Source organism: Zea mays, chromosome 1 (assembly GCF_902167145.1).
Source record: "Zea mays cultivar B73 chromosome 1, Zm-B73-REFERENCE-NAM-5.0, whole genome shotgun sequence".
NCBI classification, from domain to species: Eukaryota; Viridiplantae; Streptophyta; class Magnoliopsida; order Poales; family Poaceae; genus Zea; species Zea mays.
Genome location: NC_050096.1, coordinates 178,985,972 through 179,010,180, shown reverse-complemented (window position 1 = coordinate 179,010,180; position 24,209 = coordinate 178,985,972). Strand labels below are relative to the sequence as shown.

Here is a 24,209-nt window from a genome sequence, read left to right as displayed (position 1 = left end):
CACAACACAACACACGTGGTGGCGCGCAGTGCAGTGCAGTCCTCCTCCTGCTTTAACCGTAGTCCGTAGTACATTGTTGTGCTTCATGGACATGCAGTCCCTTTCTTTCCTTCCTTCCTCCTCCTCCTCCGCCACCATCCCATCGCCGCCGCCTTCTCCTCATCCACTTTGGCCAAATTCAGGGAGTAAAAAAACACCACCTTTATTTGCCACCCCACACCATTGCTGCGTGCGTCTGATCATCCACCATGCTCGCTCGCTCATCAACTTGCAGCCGAGGCACCCAGCTCCAGCTGCCCTGCCCGTCTCCACCTTTTCTCGGTGTCAGTGACGCGCGCTCGCTCGCTCGCTGCCTTCGCCTGGCCTCCCCCTCCCCCTTCCGCCCATTTTATACGCGCCTCCCCCGTCCCGTCTCGTCCCCTCTCTCTCTCTCCCTCTCGCGTCTCGTCTTGGCCACTCACCCCACCCGCCCCCTCTCTCTTTCTCTCTCTCTGCCACAGTGCACTGCTCAGTCGGCAGTCGCAGCGCTGCGGCTGTGGTTCTTCTTGTCCTGTTCCGCCGCCCGCCCGCCCGCTGCTACTGCTGGGATAGTGAAACGTGAGTGCTATTGCCTGCATCCCCCCCTGTTGGTGCTGGAGTTGGATCCTTCCCGTTTGGTGCCTTGCTACGCCCGTCCAGATTCTTGCATCTCCTCTTCTTCCTTCCTGCTCCTGCTGTGCATGCGTTTGCGCGCATGCTCTCGCCTTCTTCATATCATATCCTCCCTCCTGCTCTGCTCTGCTCGGGCTCTTTGCCACCCCGGCCGAATCTTGAGTTCCTGACGCAGGGTAGGGAGCCCCGTGTTCCTCGATTGCTTCCACCCCGTGCTGCTGCCTGGATTCCGAGCGGGTGAGATCTTCGCATTCCGCTCCCCCCCCCCCCCCCCCCCCCCCCCCCCCCCCCCCCCCTTCTTTGATCTATGCGATTCTTGGAGCAAGCGCGGCAGCTGGGGGGTCTCCTCGGTTCTTGGCTCATGTGCCGCCGCAGTGCCGCGTGCGCCTTCATTGCTCCGCATTTCCCCATGCGGGGTTCTTTAGTCCCCTTCTTCTCACTTCCTTCCTCATCAAGACTCCCTCTTTCCTCCTCGACCTTGAGCAATCCTCGCGCGCTGCTCCAGCCTCCGCTAACCAGTTTTCACCCTCCAAATCCCTTTTTTCCCCACAGTTTCACTTCTTTCTTCTTTTTCTTCTTCTTTCTGCTTCTTTGCTGCTGTTGGTGGTTATTAACCTAAAGAATTGGTCCTGCATCTTGTTCTTGCCACGACCTGATACGGTGCTTGATAATTGTTATGCTCACCTCACTTTATTTATTTTTTTCTTTTATTTTGGTGCTCTTTATCGTAGCAGCTGGTGCCTGGTGGTTCGGTTAGGTGCTTCCCTCGTCAACGTCAGACGCCCCCACTTCCGCCAGCAACAACACCAGCAGCAGCACGATGATGAGCTTCAGGAGCAGCAGCCACGAGGGCTTCGGCTTCGGCCACGCCGCCGCCGCGGCCAGCGGAGCGCCGCTGCCGTGGTGGGCAGGGCCGGCCCCGATGCTGAGCGGCGAGCCGCTGGCCCTGTCGCCGGAGGCCCACTGCCGGGACGGCCGCATCCAGGCCCCCCAGGGACCTCCCGTGCCGTCGGTCAAGGCTCCTGTACTGGCACCCCAGCAGCCGCCTCCGCTGCCGGAGAGGGGGATCCCTGAGCTCCTCAACCTCTCCGTGGATCCTCAAGGTCAGGAACTCAGGATACGCTTCTGCCTGTGTCTGCTTGCAAGTAAAATTGTGCAAGTTTAATCTCGACGTGTGTGAGGAACACACCATTAAGATTCAGATTGCAGTGATTTAGATCTTCGAGTAAGAATCTGGCAGTTTTTGTTTTGCTCTCCTTGTCTCACAGCTAGGGACGGTTAGATGCTAAAAAAATTGTTTACAACCAGTTTTTTTTTGCTCATAAATCCATGAAGCACATGAGGCACACTTCTGTGCTCATTCATGTTCAACAAAGGTTATCTGTAGGCTGTAGCTGACATGACTGAAAGCAGGTTTTGTATGAGTGTGCCATGTTCTTATCCACACCACATCCCAGCCTTTATGCCATGTTCTCATGGCACTTGGCCACACTGCCTTTCTAGGGAGGCTAGGACAAGCAAGAGGGGGACATGGTATGGTAGCATCCATCATGCCAAACACAGTTTTCATGGTTCCATCTATTTATGGGACCGAGTACATGGGTGGATACTCCCTGGACATGGTAGCATCCATCATGCCACACACAAAAAGTTTTCACGGTTTCATCTATTTATGGGACCGAGTACATGGGTGGATACTTCCTGCTTGTTTCTAATTTTGACTTGGTGGTTGCTAGAATGGGAAAAGAGCCATGTACTATTCTTCCCCAATAATCATGGTATGCTGCATTTTTAGATTTACTCCACAGGGGGTGTTTGGATGCACTAGAGCTAATAGTTATGTGGCTAAAAACTGCTAGTGGAATTAGATGGTTAACAAATAGCTAGCTAACTATTAGCTAATTTGCTAAAAGTGGTTAATACCTGAACTATTAGCTAGACCGTTTGGATGTCTTTAGCTAATTTTAGCAGCTAACTATTAGCTATGATGCATTCAAACAGGGTCTTAACTCATTCTGAGCTGGTGTGACTCTAGAAATAACTATAACCTGCTGAATCATGGGTTTGCTCTGCAACCAAACAAGGACACACACACACACACATGTAAAAGATACTTCTACACTTGGACATATTTGGTTTGGTTCTTATGCAAACCATACCAAATATTTTGTAGCACCCTTGGCTGATGTGGCATGTTTCTGCTGGCTGGATTATTTGCTTTAACAAACTTCAAATGTTTTTAAACCCTAGAGTCTATCTGGTTTGCAATAAATTTACATCATAATATTCCTGCAGTTGAATCCACAGACCAAGACATCATGTAGCTATACTTTGACAACCCCCACCCCCACACAAAAGAATGGTGTGTGTCATACAAACAATACTAGTGAGTGTTGGTAAATGGTAAGGTTGCAATCCAAACATTGCAGTTGAATCCTCAAAATAAGACCTCATTTAGGTACCCCCCCCCCCCAAAAAAAAACAAATGTGCCATACTAACAATTTTAGCAAGGTCATTCTTGTTTCCGTCCCATGTTTTGTCAGTGGCAACAAATTGGCAGGGTCACAACCCAAACAACTGCTTTTTTGTTGGAATGTTAGCGTGTTGGCGCTGTCCAATTTTTTTATAACACTGACACCAAAATTTAGTGAGACTCATATTGGGTAGTATCCAAACTGCCCCTAGTATTTCTAATTAGACACCGCAATTTACAATGTTATCAGTACATGGACTCAGGGATAATGTTTTTTCATATGTACTGTCATTTAATTGTTGTTGTTGATACTACATAGATGCCTTTTCTTAGTTATTGGGACTATTAGTTTTGCTTGAACAGATGATTCTAGGCTATGGAAACTTGAATGTTGGTGCATGCGTACTTTACTTTCCTTTTAGCATACAAGGACCATTCCTGATTGCTTTCATGTTTTGTGGCATTTGGCTTTAGGTAAAGGGAAGAAAGGATCTGATCACTCTGCCACTATTGCTTTGCAATCACCATTTGCAATATACAATGCTCATTTTGAGCTGGGCCTTGGTCAATCAATGGTATGATTGTCCATTTACTTTTTTTATACAAATGATTTGAGATAACCTATTTGTGATTAAAATTTCTGTGCACTTTCGCCTGTCTTCACGATTCAAAATGCATCTTCACTCTCAGCTTTTGACTGGTGACTGATTTTCTGTGGTGTTAGATTTCCGCTGATAATTCTTATGCTGATCAACACTATGGCCTGCTTTCTCCTTATCCAGTGGGTGCAACGGTATGTTCTGTTGGTTTTGGGTCAGACGTGTTAAATTTGTTGGCTGATTTTGTTGCTGTGGTAGTATACTAATATATATGAGAATACTAATATGGCAGTACATATATGTAAAAAGGAGAACTTATTTCAGTGGTCAATTCCACATTTTCAGCGATTTATGTGATAGTTCTTTTCAGTTTTTCTTTCTCTTTCTCTTTCTCAAACTGTTTTGAATGTCATGTGAGTTGTTTAATGAACATAAAATTCATCTTTACCTTAAATGAGCAGTGAACTACCTTTTTGTGCCTATCTATTTCATAAATAAATAAAAGTGATTAGCTAATATAGTATTCTACCATGAAAAAGGATACAATGTAACCTAGTGAATAAATGTCTATCATTAAATGAACAGATACAACATAGCTATAATCTGGCGAGATTTTCTTTATAAATGCACGGCTGAAGCCATATCTTTTCCATGGATGCATTATAATTAATGAGGATGTAGAAAGGGATATTATACCATGAAAAAAATAAAAGGGATACTATGTAACCCAGTGAATAAATGTCTACCATTAAATTACCAGATATAATGTAGCTATAATCTGGTGAGGTTTCTTTATAAATGCTATGCTGAAGCAATATCTTTTCCATGGATTTTATTCGAATTAATGAGGACATATAAGAAAGGAGATACCTTTATTTGATGCTTCCCTTTTCAAGTTGGAAATCTTTAGATTGTTTATGAGTAGATCTTATTGCTTATCTTCCAGCACATATGTTTGTGGATGCAGCCTGGAGGTCGTCTGCTTATACCACTGAATAGGCCAACAGAAGCACCAATTTATGTGAACGCTAAGCAATATGACGCCATCATGCGTCGGCGCTGTGCCCGTGCCAAAGCAGAGAGGGAAAATAGGCTGGTCAAAGGCAGGAAGGTACCTTGCACTTTCTCAAACTATCAATTGAACACCTTAACTGTCACCTTCTACTGGTGCTAGCTATATCACCATGCCTTGCAACAAATCTTCTGTTGTCTTAGTTACATTTATGTTAGTCAGCTGTCTCTATGAGTCACGATCTCAAATCTAGAACTATTAATTGAACTACTTAACTGTCACCTATGACTGAATGATGCTATATGACCGTGCCTGCCCTGCATCATATTTTCTGTCAGTCCTGCATTTGTTGGCGCAGCCATATCTCCATGAATCACTCTCACTCATCTCAAACTATGAACTGAAACCCTCAATTGTCACCTTTTGACTAAATGACGCCGTCACCATGCCATGCAACATATCTTCTGTTGTCTTCTACCGCTACATCCATGTTACCGCCTTCATGATGCAGCCATATCTCCATGAGTCACGCCATCAGCATGCACTGCGTCGCCCGCGAGGCTCTGGCGGACGCTTCCTGAACACAAAGAAAGAATCCAGCGGGAAGGATGCTGGTGGTGGCAGCAAGGCAATGTTCAGCAACCCCCTCATGCGCCAGGTGGCGTCTCCAAGCTCAGAGATCCAGCAGTCAGACCTGGGCAACCCGAGCAGCGTGTCCAGCCTGTCGGGTTCAGAGGTGTCAAGCATGTACGACCATGAAGACGCGGGTCACTGCCACGGCTTGGATCACCCCTTCTTCACCCGGCTCCCGAGCATCATGGACGGCGGCGAGCACGGGGTCATCGTCGGCAACCCCTTCAAGTGGGCAGCGGCCTCTGAAGTCTGCTGCGACCTCCTGAAAGCATGACTAGAGGGGTTACCGGACGGCCAAACGCTAGGAGCTGGTGACTGCTGGCGGTTTCCAGCTCCGGGTCAGGGGTTGTCCCTCCCTCCGTTTGGCTCCCGGTAGGCAAATCATTCTTGGCTGAAGGCAACGTGAGCGTTCCACTCGTCCCACCTATTTCTCCTGGAAACTCTGGCTCCTAGTTTCTGGGATCTTGTGGTGAGTGCAACATCCCTTGCCTAAAAAAACAAAAAAAAATCACTAGTTGATTGTACTATCTACCAACTTCTAAATGGTTTCACCTTAGCTTTCTGAATAATAAAGCCTGAAACTTCGGACTCGTCTGAAGTTTCAGAGGTACTGGAGTTCTGCTATGTATGGATTCTGTTAAGCGTCAAGACTAAGGTTCTGTTGGTGATGAATTGTAGTGTGATTGGAGCTTGGGTGGTCTTGATTCCTACTTTGTAATGTGCTGAAAGCTTGTGCTAGAGTAATGTATTGGAACTGGAGCTTGGTTTGTATTTTGCTTTTTGTGCCATGGCTTTGGAGTTGTGGCTTTTTGTGCCAGGAAGGATTCTGTTTATGACCGGCCTTTGCAGATTAGTTCTTGAACTAAACTGAATGGGAACTCAGCTAAAAACTGAGCTGTTTGAATGCTTGTTTTGCAGCGGGTCACATGATCAAAAGTGAAAAGGCACTGTTGCTTGTATTATTGCGTTATGCATGACCAAGGTGCACAATAGAAAGAGTGAGCAAATGTGCAAAATGCAAAATAAGAGTTAATCCATTCTCTCATAATGTCGAGTACTCGGTTTCATATTGTAAGTCGACGTGGTTTTTTTTAAAAAAATACATGGTATGTATCTAGATTACTAGATATAATGTTTGTCTAGACATGGTCAGAGATATTTAACAAGACATCGTTGATGCTAAGCAAATGAGGAAGACGGAAACATCTAAATTCTACACTAACGCGCTGAATGGCGTGCCAGGCCAGCTAAAACGATAAAATTGTAGATAATTTTCTGCCTTCCATGGCAAATTTATAGTTACAACGATAAAATTGTAAATGAAAAAATGGCTTGTAAATGAAAAAAATGGCATTCATATAGATGATATAAATAGTTAAGGCAATAACTAATATGCAATCAGACCTTATGCGCAAGCGAACAATAATGAATCCAGAAACTGATCAAAAAGGAGGTTAAATTATAGATTAGAGGGACTAAACATGACTGCGATACCAATAAATGGAACCACCATGGAGACGATGTATGTGGATTGTTGCATACCGTACGCATAGATAGTGGCCTACAGCCTGCTGTCATGCACCTGCATTTTACTATAGAGCAATAGCTTCGTCGGGATATAAACATGAAATTCTTTTAAAGGGGATATAATATGTTGGCGCCGACCCGGGCGCCAAACACTAGAAGGACCGTCTGGCAGAGCTCTCTACGGAGGTACGGACGGTCCGCGACCTGGCGCATGAACGACTCCTCCTCTACGTATGTCCGGACGGTCCGCGCCTGGTCTGCGATGGCGCAGAGGGTCTTCTTCGCAGCAGACCTAGATCTCGCCTCCCGGGAGGGACCCCGTCGGGGAGGAGAGATAGTAGGGTGTGTCTTGACATCGACAGACCATCCAAGATGCCTCTAGTCGACGTAGAGCCAAAGAGAGGTGAAGATTTGAGGTAGAGGGAGGCTAAACTAAGGCTAAACTAGAACTACTCCTAATGCATAAGGTAAAAACGAGAAGTAGACTTGATTTGATCGATTGTGGGGGTTCAATCGGCCGTAGCCCTTCATCTATATAAAGAGGGAGGTCTGGACACGTTACACGTCGTTTTCCGAGCTAATCCCGCGGTTTTAGCTAACAAACCCCGCGAGAAACTCGGAACCCTAACTGATTCTGCGCACACGCGGACCGTCCGGCCTCAAGGTCGGACCATCCGCGAGGATGTTTTCTATGCTCAACATATGCCCCTGTCTTTTGGTGGAGGTTGACAAACCAAAAGCATATGAACTAAGCCTGATGCAAGTCACCACTTTTCCAATCCAATATGGTGATCATTCAATAGAGCCTTAATGCATAAAGGCCGTTTAGGATTGCCTCTTTCTCGATCGTGACCATTTTATCAATGGATCAAAAGGAATAGAATGGAGGTGCCTCCCAGACTGAATAGACAAAGGGAGTAAGCATGTACCATGGGTTCATCGTCGTACCATTCCATATTTGAACGGGACAATACATCGACGATGAGTAGGTGGGTGGAAAACATCCTGACATGACAGGATGAATAGGTGATGCTCGTTGCGTCGTCTTTCGGGGCGTTTTACTCAGCGTTTTGTTTTAGGGGGTGACCGAGGTTCCTTTGTTGGCCGATCGCGTAGAACGGTCTTCTTGCTAGCATATTTGGCTAGCAATTGATCAAAAGTGGGACCGGCTTTTACCAGCCAACCATGTGCGTCATTTTGGCTTTGCCCTTGCGTTTCTTTCCTTGCTTTGTGTGGAGGCTGACGCTTATGGCCATGGGTGGACTGTCCGGTTGAGTAAGCCGGATCGTTTGCATGAGCACCGGACCGTCCGCACCAGGTGCTGGACAGTCTGAGATGCTCGAGTCAAGGAGTTTTTCTCGGCTGCTTGGTTGAGCCCGCCCCCCGGTGCCTCCGGACTTGTTAGTCTTTCTATCCAAAGCTTTCCGAGCAATCCCTTCTTGTGATATATTTGACGTGCGAAGATCGCCAATGATGGTGTTTTTGTCTTTGCCTTTATCGGCCACTTCGAGCCGAACCAAGATCTTTTTGCATGTGGGTTCTATTGTATTGACATGAAATGGTTGTGTGTCCACTTGCATCTCCTGAAAAAGGCAACCGACCCTCTTTTATGGCCGATTGTATCTGTCGACGAAAAACATTACAATCATTGTTGGCATGGGAAAAAAATTATGCCACTTACAATAAGCATGTCTCTTTAATTCATCCATAGCAGGAATAGAATGAGTTAATTTAATGTTGCCATTTTTAGTAGCTCGTCGAATATCCTATTGCATTTGGCAACATTAAAGGTAAATTTAATCTCTTATTTCCGATTCTTTTGAACCGATTGTAAGGAAGAACATGCAGAAGATTTGACCTTTGTTGGCCAAACAAACTTAGCGGTATATACATCTGCGGATTCATCATCTGAAGTATCACGCTCTACTAGATGTATAGTACGGGCGGACGATTTTGATGTCTCTTTAAATCGGCTTTCACAGGCTAAAGCCCGCTGATGTAGCTGAGCTATTGAAAAGAAACGGGTCCCATCTAATTTGTCTATTAAGTAGGATAGCAACCTAATAAAAGGCAGCCCTGCTAGCTCTTTGTCTGCAACATGGATCCGAAAGCATCGGTTTCTAGTGTCCCGAAACCTCCGGATATAATCGTTAACCGATTCTTCACGTCCCTGTCCGACTGAAGCTAAATCAACTAACCCTAATTCATATTCTCCGGAAAAGAAGTGTTCATGAAATTTACTCTCTAAATCATTATAGGAATTAATGGAATTAGGAGGCAGGGCGGCGTACCATGCAAAGGTGGTACCAGTAAGGGATAAATAAAATAAACGAACACGAAATACTTCCCCATCGGCCAATTCACCTAGGTGTGCTAGGAACTGGCCTATATGTTCGTGTGTGCTTCTTCCATTTTTACCAGAAAACTTAGAAAACTCTGGTATCCTTGCCCCTTGTGGATATGGGACAATGTCAAACCGGTGATCATATGGCTTCTGATATGATTGTCCCACTCTAGCTACACTAAGTCCGAGTCTATCTTGAAATAGTTCAGCCATCTCTTCCCTAATTTTCTCCATTGCGCCCTGAAAGGGAAATAGGGTCAAACCTTTTTCTAAATGATTTTGGTGGTTGAATTGCCCAACACAAATTATTGGACTAACTAGTTTGCTCTAGAATATAAGTTATACAGGTGCCAAAGGTTCAACACAAACCAATAAAAAGTCCAAGAAAGAGTTCAAATAAAAAGAGCAAAAGACAAGCGAAGGCTGCCCTGGTCTGGCGCACCGGACTGTCCGGTGTGCCACCGGACATTGTCCGGTGCACCAGGTGAGAGCACCTAGAGGGGGGTGAATAGGTGATCCTGTAAAATTCAATACTAAATAGCCACAAGCTTAGTTATAAAGATGTTAGTGCAATAGAACCAAGTGGCTATAGAGCGAGCTCTTGCGAATCACAATAATCACAGAGAAAGACAACACAAGAGACACAGTGGTTTATCCCGTGATTCGACCAAGTATAACACTTGCCTACCTCCACATTGTGGCATCCCAATGGACGAGGGTTGCACTCAACTCCTTTCAAGTGATCCGATGATCAACTTGAATACCACGGTATTCTTCCTTATAGTTTTCTTCCCATTTGCGAGGAATCTCCACAAGTTGGAGCCTCTCGCCCTTACAAGATTGATCACAAAGAAAGCACAGAGTAAGGTTGGGAAGAGCAACGCACACTAGAATTAAATCCACACGCAAACACGCACACAAGTGAGAAGATGAGCACACAAAACACGCGCGGGGAGTTTGCAACTCGAAAAGTGCTCCAATCTCAAGAACGATATATGTTAGTACTCAAAACAATGTACCAAGTCTAGAAACATACCTCATGTCTTGATTTGCACTTTTCTTTTCATTTAGCACATAAGAACTTAATTATATGTGTTGGACACTTAATCACCAAAATATTATAGAAATGGCCCAAGGGCACATTTCCCTTTCAATCTCCCCCTTTTTGGTGATTTATGCCAACACATCAAAAAGCAATCAAAACATGTGCAACAATAATGCAAATGAGGACCAAATTGTATTTGACTCTAATTTGGTATATTTGGATCTTTCATTGCCACCACTTGGTTTGTTTTTGCAAATCAAATTCATTTTCCTATCTCTAAGTCAAACTCACTTGTTTGGGCATAAAAAGAGATAATCCAAGAATGAAATTGATCAAGAGCCAAAAACTCCCCCTTTTTCCCATAATAATAAATTCTCCCCACAAGAGACCAAATTTTGCAATAGGAGGATTTTGGACAAATCAAAAAATCCTAACTCTACTATTTTCAAAATTCTCAAGTGGTAGCTGATCCATTTGCTTTGGCCTTAATTTCTCCCCCTTTGGCATCAAGCACCAAAACAGGATCATTTTTCCCTTTAACCCCATTGCCTCACCAAAATTGTCAATTGAGAGCAAAAGACAATAAGAGCATAAGAATGAACATGAAGGAGAGTACACTAATACCGGAGTGCAGTGGAAGTCTTTGCATAGTCCAAGTTCACCTTTCCCTTTCAATGCGCCTTTGAGACTATATCAAGTACACTTAAACACAAAGGTTAGTCTTAAAGGGTCAAGTTGTAGCACATCTCCCCCTAGATATGGGTATCATTCACACATGGACTTTTGAGGTCCGATCCCTTGCACAACTTGAGCACCATAAATAAACAACAAATTTCATAAATGCATAAAGTAACTTGATCATGGGCATAAAACATATGTATGCTATAGATCAATCCAAGTTACGCGAATCTAAGACATTTAGCTCACTACGCAGCCTGCAAAAGGTTTTCTCATCTAAAGGCTTGGTAAAGATATCGGCTAGCTGGTTCTCGGTGCTAATATGGAACACCTCGATATCTCCCTTTTGCTGGTGGTCTCTCAGAAAGTGATGCCGGATGTCTATGTGCTTAGTGCGGCTGTGTTCAACAGGATTTTCCGCCATGCGGATTGCACTGTCATTGTCACATAGGAGTGGGACTTTGCTCAGATTGTAGCCAAAGTCCCGGAGGGTTTGCCTCATCCAAAGTAGTTGCGCGCAACACTGTCCTGCGGCAACATACTCGACCTCAGCGGTGGATAGGGCAACAGAGGTTTGTTTTTTTGAACTCCAAGACACCAGGGACCTTCCTAGGAATTGACACGTCCCTGATGTACTCTTCCTTTCAACCTTGCATCCAGCATAATCGGAGTCCGAATATCCAATCAAGTCAAAGGTAGACCCCTTTGGATACCAGATCCCGAAGCAAGGCATAGAAACTAAATATCTAAGAATTCGCTTAACGGTCACAAGGTGACATTCCCTTGGGTCGGATTGATATCTAGCACACATGCATACGCTTAGCATAATATCCGGTCTACTAGCGCATAAATAAAGCAATGACCCTATCATAGACCGGTATGCCTTTTGATCAACGGACTTACCTCCTTTGTTGAGGTCGACATGTTCGTCGGTTCCCATAGGTGTCTTTGCGGGCTTGGCGTCCTTCATCCCAAACCGCTTGAGAAGATCTTGAGTGTACTTCGTTTGGGAGATGAAGGTGCCGTCCTTGAGTTGCTTCACTTGGAACCCAAGGAAGTAGTTCAACTCGCCCATCATTGACATCTCAAATTTTTGAGTCATCACTCTGCTAAACTCCTCACAAGACTTTTGATTAGTAGAACCAAATATTATGTCATCGACATAAATTTGGCACACAAAAAGGTCACCATTACAAGTCTTAGTGAAGAGAGTGGGATCGGCTTTCCCAACCTTGAAAGCATTAGCAATTAAGAAATTCTAAGGCATTCATACCATGCTCTTGGGGCTTGCTTAAGTCCATAGAGCGCCTTAGAGAGTTTAAACACATGGTCGGGGTACCTGTCATCCTCAAAGCCAGGGGGTTGTTCCACGTACACCTCCTCCTTGATTGGCCCGTTGAGGAAAGCGCTCTTCACATCCATTTGAAACAACCTGAAGGAGTGGTGAGTGGCATAGGCTAACAATATTCTAATAGACTCTAGCTTAGCCACAGGAGCAAAAGTCTCCTCAAAATCTAAACCTGCGACTTGGGCATAACCTTTTGCCACAAGTCGAGCCTTGTTTCTTGTCACCACTCCGTGCTCGTCTTGCTTGTTGCAGAACACTGTAATACCTAAATTTGTAACTCATATGAAGAAAGAATATTTCCTTTATCTATATGTGTGTACCATCTTTAGTTAATATCACAGGTGAATAAACACCATCAAAAGGGGGATTGAATAACCAATAACATCTAAATAAACTATTGCATCATATTGGATCTTTGTTTGTGCATTTAAAACCATAATAATATGAACAAAAATAAAATATAGTGAGAAGAAGATTTGAGGAAAAGGGAGAAAAAGAGAAATGATGTGAAAATAAATAAATAATATGTATGTAATTATATTTCTAAAATTGGTACTTCTAATTTCACAATATAATGTGAGGATAATTTGGCACAAGATTTGAATTTAAATCTGAATTTAAATTGGAATATGGAAATAAAGAAAGAGAAAAGAAAATACAAAAAAAAGAAAAGGGTAAAAGACCTACATGGGCTGACCGACCCTGCTTTCGGCCCAACTGCAGAAACACCCCGCGCGGCCCACATCCACTCTTCCACCGCGAGCGCGGTCACCTGGCGGGGGGGACCCACTGGTCAGCCATCCATTACCGCGCGGACTCAGTTTTGTCTCGCTGACTTCGCTGGACCCACTGGTCGGCCACCGCGCACACGAAGTCCCTTCTTCCTCCTGTTTCTTCGCGAGCGCAACCACCGCCGCGCTTTGACCGGCTCAGCTGGCCGGTACAACGGACCCCGAGCCCCTCTCGTGCGCCAATGTTGCGACACATAAGTAGCGCCCTAGCCTCTGGCGCGATGCATCCACGTCCCGAGGCCATACCAGCTTTCGCGGCGTGAGGAGGAGAAGTGCATTGCGCCGTCGTTGTCGATTTGCTGTCTCGCCGTAACTAGGAGCCAATTGGGTGGCGCGGGATAGTCATCTCGGGGTGGCGGAGCTGTAAACTCACTCGGCGTGCAAGGATCGGGTCCTCGCCAACCTCAATTCGTCACCGGAGTTGGGTGCCGCCGCGGCTCCGCATCGCGCCGTGGACAACCCAAATGTGTCATCATCTTCGGTGAGTTCCGCATCATAGTAGTTCGTTTCATCCTCCTTCGCGCAGAACACCCCTTTGATTCGAGGATTAGGCCTGTGGCTCGCCGGATTTAACACCCCGGCCATGGCCTCTGCCGTGGTAAGGCACAGCGGCATCGCCTGCGGGCGGGGGTTAGGGGACGAACCGTGCGCCGTCGGATCTTGCTGGACGGCTAGGATTAGGTGATCGCATAACCCTTCGCGACTTTCGGTCTTGTCCGTTGATCTGGATCGGACGGGTAGAAACGAATCTAGGATAATAAAATCCTACCCGTCGTAATTGCATCCAACGGTTCTCTGTGTGTACCGCTTCGCGACCGCGCAGATCTAATCCATACCACCCGTGTGTGATCCAACGGCCAGATTTGGCCAGTACCCCTTCGCGATGGCCATTTCACCAAAGAGCCCCTGTAGTTGTTAATAATTGACCCACAGTCCGCACAGTGGTGTTCTGTGTCTTGGTTTCATTTACACCGTAGCCCCTGCGCTTTTCTGTAAATGAGGCGCGGTCCATAGATTAATAAAACCAGGGAAATCATTTAGAAAATGGTTTTTAGTACAAATTTAATTGCAGAAACTTGTTTAATTCATAGAAAATGCATATGAACTCTAAATTGGTCCATTCCAGTTTCTAAATTTTCATAATATTATGGTCTATCTATTTGTGCCACTGTTTTGGCATGAAAAGCACATTAGAATTATTCTAGTACTTAATCTTGTATTAATCACATAGAACATTAGAAAATCCATAACTTAAAATCTATAACTCCAAATTTAATGGTTTCAGTTCCTATGATCATATTTTAATGTCTAGTTTATTACTGTATATTCCATTTGCATGTTTGATGTGATGTTAATTTATGCTATACTATGTATGTATTGTGTTGATGCGAGTAGACGAGCAAGCCCCTGTGGAATCTGAGGTTCAACAAGTAGAAGTAGCTGAGCAGGAGCTCATTGAAGGCAAGTTGTGCCCTTGATCACTTCTTTTACCCATTCATGTTCTTATTAATCATAATGATCTGCATAGGTTAATTTTGCTGGGACCCAATAGGATACCCTAGATTCTGACTATCTTTATACCTTGTTTCGCCACTGGTTTTACTACTAAAGTTTTGGGTAGTTCATGTTATTGCTTTATGTGGATTTGGGTATAGAGATATTCATCACTCATTGTTATACTTTTTATTATCTGTTTTATTCTTTAATGTTCATGTTAAGATCATTATGTTAATGGGAACATGGAGAACCACCCGGGAAAACAGTGCTACCACAAGGGTTTAATGGGACGCCCTTGGTTGATTAACTAGGAAAGCTAGTGGAGGGCTACCTTACCCGAAAGGGGCAAGGGCAGTAGGGGAGTGGTCAGTGTAGGGAGGTCCTTGGTTGATTTTGCTGCGATGGCGGTCAGGCAAGAACCCTGCATTGGAGCTTCCTATAAACTGTAGCGGGTAGTCTGAAGCTAGTGGAACTTTGTAAAGGCCTCGTAGTGGTACCCTGCCTCGCTTCCTTGGTAGAGGTGTATGGGGTCTGATCAACTCCGTGGCATATGGGTAACACGACTTGTGGGTAAAGATGCGCAACCTCTGTAGAGTGTAAAACTGGTATACTAGCCGTGCTCACGGTCATGAGCGGCTCGGACACTCACATGATTAATTTATGGAACTTAAACTTAATTTGTCATTTCATTGCATGTGGGATTATTTTATTATTACTTTTATTTATATTTACTATGGTTTGGTATTTACTTACATCTAGTAATTGCTAATAAAAGTTTGACTAACATTAAAAGCAATGCTCAACTTTAACCATTCTCTTTGATAAGCCTTACACTCCATGAGCTCCCACCTTTGGTGAGTTCATGTCACATTATTCCCCACGACTTGTTGAGCGATGAACGTATGTGAGCTCACTCTTGCTGTCTCACACCCCCCACAGGAGAAGAACAGGTGGTCGAAGAGGAGCCGCCTAACACCGAGGCTTTCGACTTGATCTAGGTGGCGTTTCTCAGTTGACATTGGCGCCGACGATCCTTAGTTCGTTTTATATTTATCTTTTATTTTGTATTAAGTCTTCCGCTATGTAATAAGTACTCTGATGTTTTATGACATTTATCTCTATACACTTTGTTATTGTATATGTTGTCCTCTTGGCGCATGTATGAGATGCACCCGGCTTTGTTCCTTAAAACCGGGTGTGACAGAAGTGGTATCAGAGGAAATGTTGACTGTAGGACGAAACCTAGATAGAAATGGTCAAACCCTTACCTACTTATCTTATTCTGATTCATTCTATACTTACCTTACTTTGATTCTTTCTACACTTATCTTGATCCTGTCTCACCTTCTACTGTTCCACTCTGATCATTCTTACCTTTTCTACTCTAAGACAAGATGGATTTCACACCTTGCAATCCTAAATTTATGATCTTTTTAAGAGATAGGAGACCTAAGACAAAAATTAAAATTATTTTCTCTATTAAAAATGTTGGTTGATTGTTCTGATGATCAATGCCTGATTTGCTTCTTTGATTGATTGAAATAGCATAGACGAGCATCTTAGCATGTACCACCATAAGGTAATGAATTAGTTTTAGTAGGCGACACACTCAGCTAATAAATCCCCAAAGTAACATGCCTCATAATTACATGCCTTGTCTACAATCCTTCCTTTCATACCTTATGTTTCTAACCCAGATGGGCTACCACTATAGTGTTAGAAGAGAGCACTATAGACGTGATCCTTGGTATGTCATGGTTAAGAAAAGCAAAGACAGTTTATACACTGGGCTAAGGGAACCATAGAATTTACCAGCCCTAAAGGAGAAAGATTTCAAGTTAATATTGCAGTAACCACCTTATCCAAACGTGCAATGTTCTTTATACCTGAGTAGTTTGTTGGTGACAACATCCGTGCAGTTAGGGATTTTCCGGATGTCTTTCCAGAGGAGTTATTAGGGATGCCACCAGATATGGAAGTTGAAGTTGGTCATTGATCTCTTACCTAGGACTGCCCCTATTTCTAAATGACCATACAGGATGTCCGTAGAGGAGTTAAAGGAGCTGAAGAAGCAGTTAACGGAGTTACAAGAGGCTGGGCACATTCGTCCGAGTTCCTCACCTTGGGGAGCACCGGTTCTGTTTGTACAGAAGAAGGATGGATCACAGCGGATGTGTGTGGATTATAGATCTCTTAATGATGTTACTGTGAAGAACAAGTATCCGTTGCCCCGTATTGAGGATTTACTTGATCAGATGAGAGGTGCTAGAGTATTCTCGAAGATTGATCTCTGATCGGGTTACCATCAGATGAGGATTAGACCATCGGATATTCCCAAGACGGCTTTCTCAACTCGATATGGATTATATGAGTTTACTGTTATGTCGTTTGGATTAACCAATGCACCAGCTTATTTTATGAACTTGATGAATAAGGTGTTTATGGAGAACTTGGATAGATTCGTCGTGGTGTTCATCGATGACATTCTTATTTATTCCCAGAGTGATAGCGATCATGAGGAACATCTGAGGTTGGTGCTACAGAAGCTACGAGATAACCAGCTATATGCCAAGTTCAACAAGTGCGAGTTTTGGATTGGCGAGGTGCCATTTCTTGGACATATTATTTCTAATGGGGGAATAGCAGCGGATCCTGCTAAGGTGAAGGAGATAATGGAGTGGAGAGTGCCCACTACAGTTACCGAGATTCGGAGTTTCTTGGGACTCGCAGGAAATTAGCGGAGATTTATTGAAGGATTTTCTAAGATAGCCAAGCCTATGACATCGCTTCTGGAGAAAGGAAGGGAATTTAAGTGGGATGAGAAATGCCAAGACAGTTTTGATCAATTGAAGGAGAGATTGATGTCACCTCCAGTGTTGGTTATGCCAGACTTACAGAAAGGATTTGATATTTATTGTGATGCATGTGGCCAAGGATTGGGATGTGTGCTTATGCAAGAAGGACACGTGATCGCCTATGCATCTCGTCAGTTGCGGAAACATGAATTGAACTACCCCACTCATGACTTGGAACTGGCTGCCGTGGTGCATGCACTTAAAATTTGGAGACACTACATTATGGGAACTAAGTGCCAAGTATACACGGATCATAAGAGCTTGAAGTACATATTCGCTTAGAAGGATCTCAACCTTAGGCAACGCCGTTGGTTGGAGCTTATTAAGGATTATGATTTGGAGATTCACTATCACCCGGGCAAGGCAAATTTGGTTGCAGATGCCTTGAGTCGGAAAGAGCATGTTCACTCCGCTTTTGTCGTCCAGCTACCCGATGAATTAGCAAAAGACTTTGAGAGACTCAATTTGGGAATTGTTACTCACACTGAAGGAGTTACCATTGAATTGGAACCTACCTTGGAGCAAGAGATTCGTAAAGGTCAGATTGGAGATGCTAAAATTCAAGAGATTAAGGATCTGATTACGGAAGGTTGAGTTCCGGAATTCACGGAGGATGAGCAAGGCACTATATGGTTCAAGGACAGAATGTGTGTTCCTGATATTGAAAGCCTTCGTGAGACAATATTGAAAGAAGCTCATGATTCTGATTATTCTATCCACCCTGGAAGCACTAAGATGTATCAGGATTTGAAGCAAAAGTATTGGTGGTATGGACTGAAAGGAGATGTGGCTGCTCATGTGGCTAAGTGTGATGTGTGTCAAAGAGTTAAGGCCGAACATCAAAGACCAGCTGGATTATTGCACCCATTGAAGATACCCGAGTGGAAATGGAAAGAAATTGGTATGGATTTCATTGTTGGACTACCCCGCACCCCTGCTGGGTACGACTCTATTTGGGTAATTGTGGACAGATTGACCAAAGTGGCTCATTTCATACCTGTGAGGACTAATTATACGGGAGCCAAGCTAGCAGAATTGTATATGACTCGGATAGTTTGTTTACATGGAGTACCTAAGAAGATCATGTCTGATCGAGGATCGCAGTTTACTTCTCGATTTTGGAAGAAGTTGCATGAGAGCTTGGATACAAAGTTGAATTTTAGCTCAGCCTACCATCCCCAGACTGATGGACAGACAGAGAGAACTAATCAAGTGCTGGAAGATATGTTAAGAGCTTGTGCTCTCAAGCATGGTGGTAGTTGGGAGAAGAGCTTACCCTATGCTGAGTTTTCTTATAATAATAGCTACCACGCCAGTTTGAAGATGTCACCATTCGAGGCTCTATATGGCAGAAAATGCAGGACTCCACTGTATTGGGATCAAACTGGAGAAAGACAGTTCTTTGGGCCTGAGCTTATTCAAGAGGCAGAAGAACAAGTTCGAATGATAAGAGAAAATTTGAGAATTGCACAATCAAGGCAAAAGAGCTATGCTGATAATAGAAGGAGACTGCTGGAGTTTGAGGAGGGTGATCATGTCTATTTGAGGGTGTCACCACTCCGGGGTATGAGGAGATTTAAAGTTAAAGGAAAGTTGTCCCCTCGCTTCATTGGACCTTTCTTGATCTTAAAGCGAGTGGGAGAAGTTGCATATCAACTGAAGTTACCCGATCATCTATCAGATGTACATGATGTATTTCATGTGTCTCAGCTAAAGAAGTGCCTGAGGGTGCCTGAGGAGCAGCTACCACTGGAGGACCTTAGTGTTCAAGAGGATTTGACTTATGCTGAGTACCCCATCAAGATTCTGGATACTTTGACTCGAGTTACAAGAAATAAGGTGATTAAGATGTGCAAGGTACAATGGAGTCACCATGGTGAAGATGAAGCCACTTGGGAAAGAGAAGAAGAGCTTCGCATAGATTTTCCCCATCTTTTCCATAGTCCTTCCTAAATCTCGTGGACGAGATTCTTGTTAAGGGGGGTAGGATTTGTAATACCTAAATTTGTAACTCATATGAAGAAAGAATATTTCCTTTATCTATATGTGTGTACCATCTTTAGTTAATATCACAGGTGAATAAACACCATCAAAAGGGGGATTGAATAACCAATAACATCTAAATAAACTATTGCATCATATTGGATCTTTGTTTGTGCATTTAAAACCATAATAATATGAACAAAAATAAAATATAGTGAGAAGAAGATTTGAGGAAAAGGGAGAAAAAGAGAAATGATGTGAAAATAAATAAATAATATGTATGTAATTATATTTCTAAAATTGGTACTTCTAATTGCACAATATAATGTGAGGATAATTTGGCACAAGATTTGAATTTAAATCTGAATTTAAATTGGAATATGGAAATAAAGAAAGAGAAAAGAAAATACAAAAAAAAGAAAAGGGTAAAAGACCTACATGGGCTGACCGACCCTGCTTTCGGCCCAACTGCAGAAACACCCCGCGCGGCCCACATCCACTCTTCCACCGCGAGCGCGGTCACCTGGCGGGGGGGACCCACTGGTCAGCCATCCATTACCGCGCGGACTCAGTTTTGTCTCGCTGACTTCGCTGGACCCACTGGTCGGCCACCGCGCACACGAAGTCCCTTCTTCCTCCTGTTTCTTCGCGAGCGCAACCACCGCCGCGCTTTGACCGGCTCAGCTGGCCGGTACAACGGACCCCGAGCCCCTCTCGTGCGCCAATGTTGCGACACATAAGTAGCGCCCTAGCCTCTGGCGCGATGCATCCACGTCCCGAGGCCATACCAGCTTTCGCGACGTGAGGAGGAGAAGTGCACTGCGCCGTCGTTGTCGATTTGCTGTCTCGCCGTAACTAGGAGCCAATTGGGTGGCGCGGGATAGTCATCTCGGGGTGGCGGAGCTGTAAACTCACTCGGCGTGCAAGGATCGGGTCCTCACCAACCTCAATTCGTCACCGGAGTTGGGTGCCGCCGCGGCTCCGCATCGCGCCGTGGACAGCCCAAATGTGTCATCATCTTCGGTGAGTTCCGCATCATAGTAGTTCGTTTCATCCTCCTTCGCGTAGAACACCCCTTTGATTCGAGGATTAGGCCCGTGGCTCGCCGGATTTAACACCCCGGCCATGGCCTCTGCCGTGGTAAGGCACGGCGGCATCGCCTGCGGGCGGGGGTTAGGGGACGAACCGTGCGCCGTCGGATCTTGCTGGACGGCTAGGATTAGGTGATCGCATAACCCTTCGCGACTTTCGGTCTTGTCCGTTGATCTGGATCGGACAGGTAGAAACGAATCTAGGATAATAAAATCCTACCCGTCGTAATTGCATCCAACGGTTCTCTGCGTGTACCGCTTCGCGACCGTGCAGATCTAATCCATACCACCCGTGTGTGATCCAACGGCCAGATTTGGCCAGTACCCCTTCGCGATGGCCATTTCACCAAAGAGCCCCTGTAGTTGTTAATAATTGACCCGCAGTCCGCACAGTGGTGTTCTGTGTCTTGGTTTCATTTACACCGTAGCCCCTGCGCTTTTCTGTAAATGAGGCGCGGTCCACAGATTAATAAAACCAGGGAAATCATTTAGAAAATGGTTTTTAGTACAAATTTAATTGCAGAAACTTGTTTAATTCATAGAAAATGCATATGAACTCCAAATTGGTCCATTCCAGTTTCTAAATTTTCATAATATTATGGTCTATCTATTTGTGCCACTGTTTTGGCATGAAAAGCACATTAGAATTATTCTAGTATTAATCACATAGAACATTAGAAAATCCATAACTTAAAATCTATAACTCCAAATTTAATGGTTTCAGTTCCTGTGATCATATTTTAATGTCTAGTTTATTATTGTATATTCCATTTGCATGTTTGATGTGATGTTAATTTATGCTATACTATGTATGTATTGTGTTGATGCGAGTAGACGAGCAAGCCCCTGTGGAATCTGAGGTTCAACAAGTAGAAGTAGCTGAGAAGGAGCTCATTGAAGGCAAGTTGTGCCCTTGATCACTTCTTTTACCCATTCATGTTCTTATTAATCATAATGATCTGCATAGGTTAATTTTGTTGGGACCCAATAGGATACCCTAGATTCTGACTATCTTTATACCTTGTTTCGCCACTGGTTTTACTACTAAAGTTTTGGGTAGTTCATGCTATTGCTTTATGTGGATTTGGGTATAGAGATATTCATCACTCATTGTTATACTTTTTATTATCTGTTTTATTCTTTAATGTTCATGTTAAGATCATTATGTTAATGGGAACATGGAGAACCACCCGGGAAAACAGTGCTACCACAAGGGTTTAATGGGATGCCCTTGGCTGATTAACTAGGAAAGCTAGTGGAGGGCTACCTTACCCGAAAGGGGCAAGGGCAGTAGGGGAGTGGTCAGTGTAGGGAGGTCCTTGGTTGATTTTGCTGCGATGGCGGTCAGGCAAGAACCCTGCATTGGAGCTTCCTATAAACTGTAGCGGGTAGTCTGAAGCTAGTGGAACTTTGTAAAGGCCTCGTAGTGGTACCCTGCCTCGCTTCCTTGGTAGAGGTGTATGGGGTCTGATCAACTCCGTGGCATATGGGTAACACAACTTGTGGGTAAAGATGCGCAACCTCTGCAGAGTGTAAAACTGGTATACTAGCCGTGCTCACGGTCATGAGCGGCTCGGACACTCACATGATTAATTTATGGAACTTAAACTTAATTTGTCATTTCTTTGCATGTGGGATTATTTTATTATTACTTTTATTTATATTTACTATGGTTTGGTATTTACTTACATCTAGTAATTGCTAATAAAAGTTTGACCAACATTAAAAGCAATGCTCAGCTTTAACCATTCTCTTTGATAAGCCTTACACTCCATGAGCTCCCACCTTTGGTGAGTTCATGTCACATTATTCCCCACGACTTGTTGAGCGATGAACGTATGTGAGCTCACTCTTGCTGTCTCACACCCCCACAGGAGAAGAACAGGTGGTCGAAGAGGAGCCGCCTAACACCAAGGCTTTCGACTTGATCTAGGTGGCGTTTCTCAGTTGACATTGGCACCGATGATCCTTAGTTCGTTTTATATTTATCTTTTATTTTGTATTAAGTCTTCCGCTATGTAATAAGTACTCTGATGTTTTACGACATTTATCTCTATACACTCTGTTATTGTATATGTTGTCCTCTTGGCGCATGTATGAGATGCACCCGACTTTGTTCCTTAAAACCGGGTGTGACAAACACCCACTTGGTTCCCATAACGTTTTGCTTTGGACGTGGCACCAGGCTCCAAACTTCATTCCTCTTGAAGTTGTTGAGCTCTTCCTGCATGCCCAACACCCAGTCCGGATCTTGCAAGTCCTCTTCTACCCTGAAAGGCTCAATAGAAGAGACAAACGAGTAATGCTCACAAAAGTTAGCTAATCTTGAGCGAGTAGTTACTCCCTTGCTTATGTCACCTAGAATTTGATCGACGGGGTGATTCCTTTGAATCGTCGCTCGGACTTGAGTTGGAGGGGCCAGTGGTGCTTCTTCCTCCAAAACTTGTTCTTCTTGTGCTCCCCCTTGATCACACGCCTCTTCTTGATGAACCTGTCCATCATCTTGAGTTGGGGGATGCACCATTGTTGAGGAATAAGGTTGATCTTGCTCTTGTTTTTCCTGTGGTCGCACATCTCCAATCGCCATGGTACGTATTGCGGCCGTCGGAACATGATCTTCATCTATGTCATCAAGATCAACTTGCTCTCTTGGAGAGCCATTAGTCTCATCAAATACAACGTCGCTAGAGATTTCAACCAAACCCGATGATTTGTTGAAGACTCTATACGCCTTTGTATTTGAGTCATATCCTAGTAAAAACCCTTCTACAGCTTTGGGAGCAAATTTGGAATGTCTACCTTTCTTCACCAAAATGTAGCATTTGCTCCCAAATACACGAAAGTACGATACATTGGGTTTATTATCGGTGAGGAGTTCGTAGGAGGTCTTCTTGAGGAGACGATGTAGATAGACCCGGTTTATGGCGTGGCAAGCTGTGTTCACAGCTTCCGACCAAAACCGCTCGAGCGTCTTGAACTCTCCAAGCATCATCCTCGCCATGTCGATAAGCGTCCTGTTCTTCCTCTCTATCACACCATTTTGCTGTGGTGTGTAGGGAGCGGAGAACTCATGCTTGACACCTTCCTCCTCAAGGTACTCCTCAACTTGTAAGTTCTTGAACTCGGACCCGTTGTCGCTCCTTATCTTTTTTACCTTGAGCTCAAACTCATTTTGAGCCCTCCTTAGAAAGCACTTTAGGGTCCCTTGGATTTCTGATTTATTCTGCAAAAAGAACACCCAAGTGAAGCGGGAAAAATCATCAACAATTACTAGACCATACTTACTTCCTTCGATGCTAAGGTAGGCGACGGGTCCGAAGAGGTCCATGTGAAGAAGCTCCAGCGGTCTTGATGTTGTCATCACATTCTTGTTGTGATGAGTGCTTCCCACCTGTTTCCCTGCCTGACAAGCTGCACAAGGTCTATCTTTTTTGAAACATACGTTGGTTAGTCCTAACACATGCTCTCCCTTTAGAAGTTTGTGAAGGTTCTTCATCCCAACATGTGCTAGACGGCGATGCCACAGCCAGCCCATACTAGTCTTAGCGATTAAGCATGCACCTAGATCGGCCTCCTATTTCGAAAAAACAACTAAGTAGAGTTTGCCATCTAGTACACCCTTAAACGCTAATGAACCATCACTCCTTCTAAAGACAAATACATCAACATTTGTAAACAAAC

The 24,209-nt window shown here is 44.3% G+C and overlaps 1 protein-coding gene across 4 annotated transcripts; it reads left to right on the top strand.

Annotated features, from left to right (window-relative positions):
* The first annotated feature begins 385 nt into the window (after positions 1 to 385).
* LOC100191652 (uncharacterized) lies at positions 386 to 6,273 on the top strand. 4 transcript variants are annotated; one of them, NM_001137081.1, is given in 6 exon segments: positions 386 to 597; positions 1,386 to 1,754; positions 3,600 to 3,700; positions 3,850 to 3,918; positions 4,692 to 4,835; positions 5,248 to 6,140. In NM_001137081.1, coding segments are annotated over 5 exon segments (993 nt in total). In that variant the 5' UTR covers positions 386 to 597; positions 1,386 to 1,471; the 3' UTR covers positions 5,644 to 6,140.
* Positions 6,274 to 24,209: the final 17,936 nt, after the last annotated feature.